The sequence below is a fragment of the Equus quagga genome, chromosome 2, assembly GCF_021613505.1.
Source record: "Equus quagga isolate Etosha38 chromosome 2, UCLA_HA_Equagga_1.0, whole genome shotgun sequence".
NCBI classification, from domain to species: Eukaryota; Metazoa; Chordata; class Mammalia; order Perissodactyla; family Equidae; genus Equus; species Equus quagga.
In genome coordinates, this window is record NC_060268.1 from 140412544 (window position 1) to 140425309 (window position 12766).

General features: G+C 35.4%; 1 protein-coding gene across 1 annotated transcript in view; it reads left to right on the plus strand.

The window, feature by feature from the left end:
• PCDH15 (protocadherin related 15) overlaps positions 1-12766 on the plus strand; it is an 874042-nt gene that overhangs the window by 251678 nt on the left and 609598 nt on the right. The window contains exons 3-4 of the mRNA XM_046654051.1: positions 1049-1063; positions 1582-1647. Of these exons, the coding sequence (XP_046510007.1) occupies positions 1049-1063; positions 1582-1647 (81 nt within the window). The remainder of the gene's footprint in view (positions 1-1048; positions 1064-1581; positions 1648-12766) is intronic.

Sequence of the window (12766 nt, forward strand, 5' to 3'; positions counted from 1 at the left end):
ACAGAAACTGATATATAGTTATGTACGCTTGAAATTTACACAATATTATAAACCAATATGAACTCAATAAAATAATTTTTAAAATTAGGGATGACAAATAGTGAGCACCTGTGCCATGGCAGCAGATATAGGAAGGGGAGGAAGGAGTGTAATGAGTATGAAATATTTTAGATCTAAAAATGTTGTAACTTGAAATTCCTTGATTATTGACAAGGATGAAGAAAGAAAAATTGTAGATCTCCAAGATTTTGAGCTTCATGTGAAAGACCACATACCTTACAAAGTAGAATAGTCCTTGTCAAAGGTCTTATTAGTCATGCCCATGTGCATAATAAATAGAATTTTAATAAGTAAATAAATAATGGAGCATGAAATCACCTTTCAAATAACACACATACTTGGATGGCTTTAAGCAAATTTGATTTACACTGCAGTCACAAAAATGTGCCATGTACATTTAACTGCATAACACAGCCCTGTAAGACTCACCAAGTACCTCCTGGGAGAGTGCCTTACTTCTCAGAAGTGTACATTTGACATCTCACAGGCAAAGCCTTCATGTTTTAATTATCATGGATATTATAGCTCTTTATAATATTTATATGTTCGTTATCCTGAGATTAATGGCAGGATATTAGCAGTGTTTGAAATAATGAATTAGTCGTCACCACTGATTGACAGGCAGTATTCTTAAGGTTTGTTCAACACAGGGACAATAGACTATTCATAAGTAAGTCTTATTTACCTTTTCATAGCAAACATATAGATGTACTTTGTGTTATTTTAAAGTCTATCTATAATAAATTTTTAAGATGCTAAAAACATATTTTATAAAGTTAATATATTTATATTATATTAGAACTGCAATATCTGATATAAGGATTTTATATATTTCTTTTCCACAAATCATTTGGTGATGTATCTGTTATTGTATAATGCTATTAATGTCTTTAAATCTGTGCTAAATATATACATATATTCTTTCTTCCTTTCTTTCCTCCATTTTTCTGATCTGCTTCCATTGATGACTCTATACTTTTGACTCCAGACTGGCAATATGAGGGTAAGATGACAAAAATAAAAATTCCAAACAACCTCATGAGCATTGCTTGTCTGTCTTTGTTTTATTCTCTTTAGAACATTATTAGAATTCTATTCGCTCTCTTTAATTAGACCCTTTATCACAATTAAAGTCCAATTATGTTTGTTTCTGTTGTGAAGCTCTAATTACAATTTATCCATGTTAATCATTCCTTTATGTTATTTCTTTGGGTTAAATTACCATCCCATTATCTCTGTCCTGAAGGACTTCTGCTCCCCAGTGGTCTCTACTGGTGTTTTCTAGTAAGAATTGAATAGTTTCTTGGTGTACAGAGTGACTGTGTTATAGTGTGGTAAGGAATCTATGTGGTTCTTATGAAAATTTTTTAAAAATAAAGAATTGTTAAAAGTAATGATGCATATTAATTTGATTGTAGGATTTTTATTTTTAAATATCAATATACATCTCAATGAATTTGATCCCAGAATGAGCGCCCCTGCAATTGTGACTTCTTACCATTGGTTGTTTTCTCTCTTTAGATTGCAAACTAGCGAGGGGAGGCCCACCAGCTACCATAGTTGCTATTGATGAAGAGAGTCGGAACGGTGAGTGAGCTTTATGTTTTAAGAATGACTTATCTAAGGGGGATTTCTGCTAATTTCAACCCTACATCTGTTATGTGTGGAAGTACTAAACGACAGCTTCAATCCAAATCCGCAAACAGTTCACCTTCAATTTTTTTCCCTGTATGCATTTAAATTACGCCATTCCCTGGAAATACTTTACTTGAATTATATTCTGATCACAACTCTTTCAAAGACTACAAGTGCTGTTTAGTTTTGCATGTGAGGAAGTCATTTGATTCAGAATCAATCTAAGAATGCATCCAGATGCCTCCTGGAATTTTTCTTTGTCAAAGGCAGAGTTGACTATCATGCATACAGTCACCTAGTCATCTAAATGAGACTTGTAGTATTCCTCCAAAAGAAGTGGACCACAAGGTAAGACTTACACACTGCTAAGTTCAATTGACTGGAATCTGATAAGGATTAAGATCCATAGCTTATTAGACATGACAATTGAGGAACGGTTAATGGAAAATGGAAAGTTCTTAGAGATAGAGAATTTTACAAAAGGTTTAGAGCAGAGGAAGAAGTCTGAATTTTCATTTAGGTTGTCAGCTGCAATTAATAACTGATACCTAATTCATATTAAGTTCTTCCTCCAAAAGGTAATTTTCTTTATCAAACCCCAAAATAAACATAATTAGCACTTTTGTTCCACAACACTCTCCTAACCTGTCTAAACTTTAATGTACAAATATTTAAAGATTCTCAGTCTCTATTAGGTGGCAGTAAAATGATAATCTCTTGGGTCTTGGTTTCTATTTTAAACTAAGTGTTAGAATGTGCACTGTGGCTCATTTTGTCTACTAATTCCATAGTGGAGCTTCTCTTAGGCCTGTCTGATTTATGATTTCTGTCTATTCTAAACACTGTTTTCCAGATTTATATTGTTTAAAAAAAAGAATTTATCAATTGGCTTGTTAGAGAATGACATTTTTCCTGGAATTCAACCTACATATTTTTGAAAACTCCTATAATATACATAATGCCTTCATTGGTTCACTTCATCATGGATTTATTGCGCTGCATTAGAAACGTTCCCTTTACTCCTTTGAAGAGTTGGCATAAACTTTTTTTTTCTGGCACATACTTTGGAATTGGCCAAAAATGCCCACAGTATTGCTGGTGCCTGTTTAAACAAATTTAAGTGTCTATGTTAAATTTTAGAAACATTAAAAAAATCATAAAAATTTGAGTTTTGATGATTTCTGAAAAGTCAGGCCCTTTTGAGCATGAAAGCATATGAAGTTAATGAGTGGTTATGATGCATTTAAATAAATTAGAAATAAATCTTGTATGTGTCTGCAGAAAAGAAAAAATTAATCTGTATTTTCTAAATGTTCTACAATGAAAACAGTTTGTCTTTTTAACCAGGGACAAAAAAATAAACATGATAAAGGCCAATCTATATTTGATTTTCTTACTGTTCCATTGAATATATAACCAATTCCCTTGAATGTGTAAGCTGAGCTGAACTAAAACATTTAATTTTAGTAAATAATTTTGTTTTAATGAGTGATTCTATACAGAGCTTATTTTGCCAAACAGATAATTATAGCTATGGTAATGATGATATTTGATCTCTCCTTGTCATGCTTAGATCCCCCATTTCAGAGGAGCTCAGTAACTCTGCAAAGATGTTGCCCTAGCAGTGCTGTGTGGTGGCATGTGGTGAAAGTTCGATATTTGTGTTTTAGAAGAATGTGACATGATACAGTGTAGTCATTTGTACTCTTTAGTTGGTATATTTTGTAGAAACTGCCAACTACTCAGAATCCTGCCAAATTATTTGAGTGTCATCACAAGGAGCATAAATACTGATGTAGAGACTAAATGTTTTACATTTTTCTTTTACATTAAATTTTTAAAAATATAGTGATCAAATGAATCTCTGCCAGATATTACAATATAGTATGTAATTCTCCCTGTCTTAAAATTCTAAAAGAAACAATCCATAAAAATGTTTTTCATATTTCTCTTCAGGTAATCTAAGAAACTTCCGAATTAGACAGTTAATTCTAGTCCTGCTCTGAAACTCTCTTAATTTCTCTTTCTGAAATAGTTCAATTGGTAGCAAGAAAACACGTGGGTATCCTATTTTACTGGTATAATAAGTGCTCATTTTTAAAGGTTCTGGAGCTTCTTAAAAGTAAGGCATAGCAAATCCTTTATTAAGCCAAACTAGTATGTTTATTGTGTGTCAACTTGCCTTTGGCTTACTTTATTGATGTCTACAGCTAAACAATCTCTATGGTTAAATACACCCTCTACCAAAGTATAGCTTTTAAATAACTCAGTTTTCTTTAAAATCTATACTTAAATTTCTTATATAAGTCACTGAGGTGCATTTATAGAATGTCCATTATTTGTCACACACATCTGCGTCTTTCAAGGTTTTTACACTCTGTGAGATGGAAATATTTCCTCTTTGTGAATATCTATGCTAAATGCATTTGCATGTATGTATATGTTTGAAAGAATTAAAACTTTAACAGGTGGCAACCCATAAACTTCCTTCTCAGCCTGGGCCCTGTTACATCCTTCTTCTCCTTGATTATTGTCCTCAACAGCATGTTGATAACAGATTTATTATATCACCTTTGATCTGAACCAGGAGTTCATTTTTATCACAACTAACAGAAAATCAAGCTTATCTTCTGAGGACACAAAGTTAACACATAAAGAGACACCTGTTGGTTCCTGACAACCACCAGAATGCTCTCGAGCTTATATGCGGAGCCTGTTTAGTGTGTAATTACATTTGGAGGGGAGAATGTATACAAGAAACAGACTTAGGATATATTATCCTGTTTAATAAAACGAGAATGTCTGAATATTCTTCCTGGAAAACTTATGTCCACACAAAAACCTGCAGATGGATATTTATAGCAGCTTTATTCATAATTGCCAAAACTTGGAAGCAACCAAGTTGTCCTTCAGTACAGGAATGGATGAATAAATTACAGTATATTCAGACAAATTCAGTGCTAAAACGAAATGAGCTATCAAGTCATGAAAACACATGGAAAAACTTAAATGCATATTACTAAGTGAAAGAAGCCAATCTGAAAAGGCCACACACTGTATGGTTCCAACTATATGACATTCTGGAAAAGGAAAAACTATGGAGAAAATAAAGTTCAGTAGTTGCCAGGGATGGGAGGGGAGAGATGAATAGGCAAATCACAGAGGATTTTTAGGGCAGTGAAGATACTTTGTATGATATTCTATTGATGGATATACGTCAGCACACTTTTGTCCAAACCCATAGAATGTACAAGACCAAGAGTGAACTCTAAGGTAAACTGTGGACTTTGGGTGGTTATGATGTGTCAACGTGGGTTCATCCTTGGTTAAAATAAAGCACCCTTCTTGCGAGTGATGTTGATAATGGGGGAAGCTATGCATGTGTGGGCGAAAGGGGTATATGGGAAATCTCTGTGTTTCCTTCTTATTTTTGTTGTAAAACTAAAACTGCTGTAAAAAATACTCTTAAAAATTTTTTTTGAAATATATTTTCTAGTTTCACTGGACTCTGAGTTGCTTATGGCATTGAGTCCTCCCTGGAAGGAGAGAGGAGCAGTTACACTGGGGCTATTTCAAGCCTGCCTCTGAATGCCAGCCAAACCAAAGTCCTGGCTGCTTTCCAACAATTATCGAATGGCATTCAAATAGGCTTTGGAACAACTGGTTCAGACTAATTCTCAGCAACTGAATAAACACATAGGTAGTGCTGAGTCAAGGGGACAAGAAAATGATTTGAAGTCATGATTAAAACATAACACTGTGATTGTACAAAAATGGACAGATTCAGAGGCAAAAGGATAGCATTATTCATGTGAGGGATTAGAAGGCCCATCCTTAAGGTCCTTTATAGTTTTAGAGTCAAAAAGATATTGTGGGCTTGCAGCAAATTTGAGAAATGAAAGATGATATTGAGTGTCTACAGTTTCGAAGCAGCCACTGACAAAGGAAGCCACAGCTGACTCAGTGAAGAACTTTCTTTTTCCTTGTCAGGGCACATGAGCCAGAGTGTGAACCGGGTTGAGAATTACAGACCCTAACATGCTTCCAGGGAGGTAGAGGAGGTCTTAGAAAGGAGCGATGGATTCAGTTGTTCACTCCTTCCCTGGAGTTTCTCTGACCCAGGCACACAGTTAGAGGAGGGTGGGAACGGATGAAGAGGTTGGTCCTTTATTTGAAACAGTTATGGTACTGAGGTTGTTCCTCAGCGTTCTTTTCCTTCCATTGTCAAAACCACTGGGCTTGGAGGAGCAGGAGATTAAATTTTTATATTGATATTTTTCCTTCCTTATAGTTGCCAATTACATACCCCTTGGTTTATAGGAAGGAGTTAGCCAAACTCTACCCTGCACACCTCTAAGGGTCCCAAATGAAAATGCATGCACTCCTAGTGAAAAACGCCTTGCACTCATGGACAGGAAAACCTCAAATAACCAATATGTTTTTATGACAACTCCCAAAGTGTAAACAAAGTGTGATGTGGTAAAATTTTTGACATCTAAGTGTCAGAACCCTCCCCATTTTGTCTACGTTTCTTCTTTCTTCTTCCTTCTCTAAAGAGAGAAGAGTCAAATCTTGCAGAAAGTTTTTGTGAGAAGAATCAGGGTGGAAGAAGAGTAGAGTCTGTATGGAATAGCTCAGAGTAGAAGATGGCTAGAACCTCAGATGTGAGACTGAACAAGGTGTTCAGAAGAGAGGGGACTGAGGAACCAAGATGGCAGTATCAGGCAGCCTGGATGACAGTCTTCTTGTGGGGTAAACCGAAAGACTCTCAAGAGGTTGTGGATGCTAGGAATATACAGTGGATGGAAGAATGTTTCAATAATAGTTGCCATAGACAGAGTCCTTGGCTCATGTAAATATTTGAAGAAATGTTATTAACGATTGAAATTTTTCTCTGGGCCTGTCCTTGGGCCATGCCTTTTGCAATGTGTCAAAACTAGGACACCAGTTTAAGATGTCCCTAGATTTAATTTTCAGTCTCTCTGTCCTTTGATTCTTTCTCTCTCCATCTGTTCTGTAAGTAACTATTTTGGTTATTTCAAATAAGGCATGTAACCTTATTTGTTGCCTACATAATTTACATATTAAATGAAATCTGAATTATAAGATACTTTCTTCTAAGATATTAAGCTTTTGAAAAATTGTCTAGAGTTTTACTCATGAAAATAAAAGGGAGAGGGGGGATCTAGTATATGTCTTATGGGGGGACAGTTCTAAGTGTTTGATTTGAAACAGTTACTTTCCGTAGGCACTTTTGTCCTGCCTCTATTCTGCATTGTTGTTTTATTGCTAAGGTAGACAGCATCTCTTTCTTTGGTATTTTCATCACCAAATCTCAGAATAATTTTATATGCAAAATATGAAAAATTAAAAGGCAAATTTAAAACAAATAAATGAAAATATGGCTTTATGCAGCAGACTACACACTTATGAAACACAGCAACTCTAACAATAGTAGAAATTCTATAAAGATTAAGGTAAATAATGGATGGCTGCACAAGCTTATAAAATATTAAAATGAGACTCATATTTTATATGAAGTTATATAGCATCATCAGTGTTGACATCAGGCAGATGATCTTTAGCCCAAGATGGCAGTTTTATTTTTCTGGTTAAATAGGAAACATATTTTTTTAATTCTATAATTTTATAACATCCTAACTTGATTCTTAATTGCCAAAAAATTAAATCTTTTATGACGTTAGCGATCTTCTGGCTAGATTGCTTGTGGATGTTACATAGCACCAAAATAATGATTACAATCTTCTTTATTGCCATTCTACTGTTTTCTTTTCCCAGTCATCATCAAGGCATTCTGAGTTATTTCCAGTGAAAAGTACACACATTGATGAGGAAATAGAACTTTTCCATAAATTATGAAGGAGGAAATGAAACTATCCAAAATACATTTGCCAAAATTAGGCCTAAGTTGATGTAAAAAATAATCATGTCCAATTCCTCATGTATTTTAATCCGTTCATTATTGTGACTGTAAGACAACTGTTGTAATAGAAAACAATTTGGCTCTGCTCATTACTACTGAAGCTACGTAGTCAGTGATGCATTCCACTTCTTTTCATTTGTGCCAAAGAATCATTTTCTAAAAGGTCAGCAGCTGCAAACCTTCTGAATATACAACTGTGAAATGATAAGTAAATGGAAAAGTTTCTAGGCATTAAGGAAATAGATTGTTACTTAACACATCAAGTTGTATAGAATTTTCTTGACATTTAGCCATATATTAGATTACATTTATGATCTTTTTCTCATTTGTTGACTAAATAACACCCAATGTGCAATGGGATTGCTGGGGATAATGGAATGATCATAAAACAAGGGACAGAAGAAGTACACAAAGCAGACAGAAGTCAAAAAGGCCAGCAAGCTAGGGCATTTTATACAAGGAAAACAACTCTGTAAAAGTTACCAGCCTCTCGTTTACTGTTTAAATTTCAGAATGCTAATGTTATTAATGATAATGAAAAGATTAAATTGTGCAAAGTAACCCCTGGTTTCTAAGGAAATGAAAAACACCTTTAAGGAAAATTCTATTCTAATTGTATCTTTCCTTTTTGTTTAAATCCTCTATTTTAATCTCATGTCTAATAGGAGTAAATCTGAATTATATAGAATTAAATTATATGCCCCCCACACACGTGCATACACATGCTCTTAATCCCAATTCTGCTGTTATAATGACCCATTTTTCGATAGAAAGACTATCAAAATCGTAAACCAGTAAGGCAAACAACTGAAGCTATGATTGATTTTCATTGGCATAGCCTGTTGGAACGTGGGTCGTGGGCTTGGTCAGCAGTAAGAATGGGCCTGTGTAATATAAGGAGGAAAGGCCTGTTGGGGTCTATCCACTTGTAAACTTGTAGAAAAGAAGAACTTTCCTTTTTTTTTTTTCAGAATAATTGGAAATTCTGTATATTAAAGATAAATCATCCTAATTTAAATTTTGATTCTTTTTTTAAGCCAAACAAAACACATCTGTCTACCTCATATAGCCTACAGGCTAACAGTATTTTGACTGTTAATTTAGAAGACAAAGATGAGACAAGTGAATTCGGATAATGTTAAAGACAGAGATTCTTCTACCTGGGGAGCAGCATCCATAGGGTGACACTTTTGTTGGAAGGCAGTGAGGGGACTCGGCTTTCAGCTGTCTTTGCATATCCAGCACTCTGTTTATACTTAGGTTGTGTGGTTTTTGCGTTTAGGCGGGGAATGAGTCCCTGATGGATGTTATTTAGGAACTTGGGGATGGAAGAAGCACCAAAGTTCAATGACTGGTTTTAGAATAAAGCTTCCGGGGTTTTTCTCAGTCCAGAACCTTCCTAAGCAATGTCTACCTCTTCTTTTCCTCCTGTGTGCTTTCTTGAGGCCTTAAATTCCACCATTCTCCTGCCCGCCAAAGACTTTCTTTCCCAAATTGCCTTTTAGCATAAACGGTTCTCTCAGTTCTTTTGTTCCTCATGATCAAATATTGGGTGCTACGCTATTGATGTTTGCTGCTGAGGCTGTAGAGCTAAGAATTTTCTTCTCTGTTAGGACAGTGGAAATCTGAAACGGGTCACTACTCTCACTTTTGAATAAAGCACAGTCATCCACAGTGTGAAGGTTCTTAACAATCACTGGATGAAAACTGTAATTTCCAGATGATTTGAAACATTTCTTGGTCTTAAAATACCGCCTCCTGCAGTTTTCAAAACAAATGTTCAAATGCCACGTGTTTCTAACTGGAATTGCTAATGCAATTCAATTCAATTTGCTCATAAGGATCTGGCCCCGTGGTCCACTGGTTAAGTTGGTGTGCTCTACTTCGGTGGCCCGGGGTTTGCCAGTTCAGATCCTGGGCACAGACATACACATTGTTCATCAAGGCATTCTGAGGTGGCATCCCACATAGAAGACCTGGGATGACTTACAACTAGGATATCCAGCTACACTGGTGCTTTGGGGAGAAAAAATAGAGGAAGATTGGCAACAGATGTTAGCTCAGGGCCAATCTTCCTCACCAAAAAGCATACCATAAGTGTGCTATGTGTGTTAACGAATATGAAGGTACTTGGTATTCCTTCATCTATGGGTATGTCACAAAACTATGAAGGATGCACGAGAGTTAGCATTTATTTTATATTTATATCTGGTGATGCAATGTAAGCAACTAGTACATACTGATTCCTTAGAACAAATACAAATGAATCTCTAAATTGTACTCAACAATAAAAGGTTTGGAGAATTGTTATACCTGTGCACCATTAAAGTACACTCAGCTTGGTTAAAATACAAATAGTTTTATTAAATAGAATGTGGAGACATACTGATATATTAAAGCTGCTTTCTTTCTTTTTTTTTTTTTTGAGGAAGATTAGTCCTGATCCAACATCTGCTGCCAATCCTTCTCTTTTTTATTTTTTTTGCTTAGGAAGACTGGCCCTGCGCTAACATCCATGCCCATCTTCCTCCACTTTATATGTGGGATGCCTGCCACAGCATGGCTTGCCAAGTGGTGCCATGTCCACACCTGCGATCCAAACCGGCAAACCTGGGGCTGCTAAAGTGGAACGTGCGCACTTAACAGCTGCACCACTGGACCAGCCCCAAAGCTGGTTTCTTTTTAATCTACCCAAACTACTAGCCATTGGTGACCAGAGGCAAGGGTTTTCAGTAGTAGTCCTCATTTTTCTTTTCTTTGTTCTGCATTTTGCCAGACAGTAATTCCTAGTTCTCAAGTCTCAAATGCTGGTTGGTTAGCATTGAACTCTCCTTCTTAACTCATGACACCCTGGGAACAAGGCTCTTTCCATTTTAAGAGCAGTAAACAACTTTCTTTTATCTGCTTGTGCTTTGGGTGGTATTTTTTTCCTTGTTTGTTTACTTTTGAAAATTTACAAATTTACAAAACACTGATTTGAATTGTGTGTAGTTGAGAGGGTTGCTTCTTAAAACGGTTTTGAGTAGGGAAGGAAGGTGTTCTAGAAAAATTATCCTCCCAATTTTCTCTCTCTTCTACTTTACAGTAGAACAGGTGCACTATTACACAAGTGGAGACCACCTGCTTGCAATTCTCCCCCTATTACAAACAACCTGTAACACATGCCCACATAATTATTGTTGCTGCTATTTTAATCAATCACTCGGTTATTCAATCATTATTATATTCAACCATTTGTTTATTTAGTCATTTCTTCAAGAGATACCTACTGACAGTAAGTGGTGTGAGGTCCTATTCTAAGCACCAAGGATGCATCAAGGAGGAAAACAGGCAAAGCCTCTTCCACCTGAAGGCAGGGGCAGGCCCTCTGGGGAGAAAATGTGGAGCAAGAGAGCTGCAAGTCATGGGAAAGTGGGGAGGCAGTGGTGCTATTCCAGGTAGAGGAAGGTTTCTCTCAGGAGATGATATTTGAACAGGGCCCTGTACAAAATTGAGACTGAAGATGTGAGCTATGCATTTACGAGGAAATTTACATTACAGACAAAGAAAAAAAACATTCAAAGGCTCCAAGGATGAAGATGGTTGGCAAGTTTAAGATGTGGCAAATAGTTGGCTGGAGAAGATGAGTGATAACAAAAGTGGTTGAAAATGTAAAGAAGATAGATATTGATTGAATATTTGTAGTTAATCAGAATTTTTTTTAACTGATTTGCCAGCAAATCAGCTGACAGTGATTTCATCTAGCAACCTATAGTTTGGTAAAGATAATTCTCCTTCCCATCCCTCACTCAATGTCCTAGCTTGGCATAATTCAAAATTTGAATACATAGTTATGTTGTGTATGGACGTTTGTTTAAAATCTCAGATAATCTTATCCTTTGAAAGAAATCTGCTCCACTAAAAAAAAAAAATTAGAAAATACCTTAACTCATGCAATTTGACTCTGTGGTATCACTGTCTCATTTAACACGCAATAGGAGACTACTGCAATCATTCCACAGGTCAACGTGAACATGATAGTTTCCAATCATAAATGAATACTGAGTGAAAGTTTGATAGTGTGGTCCCATCAAAATGATCATCAGTGATCTTTTTGTTATATTACATTGTCTTCAAAACATCACTAATAAAAAGAGAAGATTTAATGCTAGTGGATTCACATTTCAGAGAAATCCTTGCAAACATATTCACTTTATTTGATAAAATGGTCATCTTTATACAAGAATGTTTTGCTGAAAATGTTGATTAATGAGCTTGATTTTATCTTAATACTCAAGGACAGGCAAGGTGTGGGCATTATTAGTGAAGAAGGAGTGTCCCGTTAATAATCCATATAGGGTCCATTTACTATCCTTAAAAGTGTTTATTTAGGGGTGATGTAAGGACACTTATTGACAATAGTCAGGTTAGAGGTTATAAATTAATAAAAAACAAAGTGAATAATTTAAATGCTATCCTTGAGACTTTGTCCCAAGTCTTAGAAATAGTCAGGTTAAGATTTCTTTGTAGTGAGTAAGCTCTATGGAACCCTGTTACAAGTGCAGTTTTTCTTTCTATTTTGTGTTACTAATGACCAGCTAATACCTCTATTACATTTCCATCCTGTGGTAAGTAGCAAATATGAAAGTGAAAGTTTCATTTGTATTATTTGCACACTCTTTTGACCCCTTGAATCTTGATGTCTCTCAAATGATGTTTCATAATGAATAGGTTCTTGTCGGTTAATATCATTTGGTTTTTGAAATCTATTAAGTCCCAGAACAGTATTTCAGCTTGATTTCAGTCTGTTTCAAAATGCCAACTAAATCTCATAAAATATCGTTTTTTCCCATACTTTTTCATTCTTCACCTTATGCTACTCCTTGCTTTTTTATTTTTTCAATTGAGGCAAAATGAGTATAATTGATATCTGACTTTGAGGAGACCAAATACCAGCAATTGGATATTGAATAAAAAATAATTGTTGTCTTCCCACAGAATCCTAATGAAGCTGCTAACCCTTTGTATTTCTCTGATTGGAAATTCCTATATTGGCCATAGAAATCTTTATCATTTTAGGTGAATGAAATATTAATAGGAAACTGTAAACAGTCTTATGACTCTACATCTGCTTTTGTTTAGAAGGCT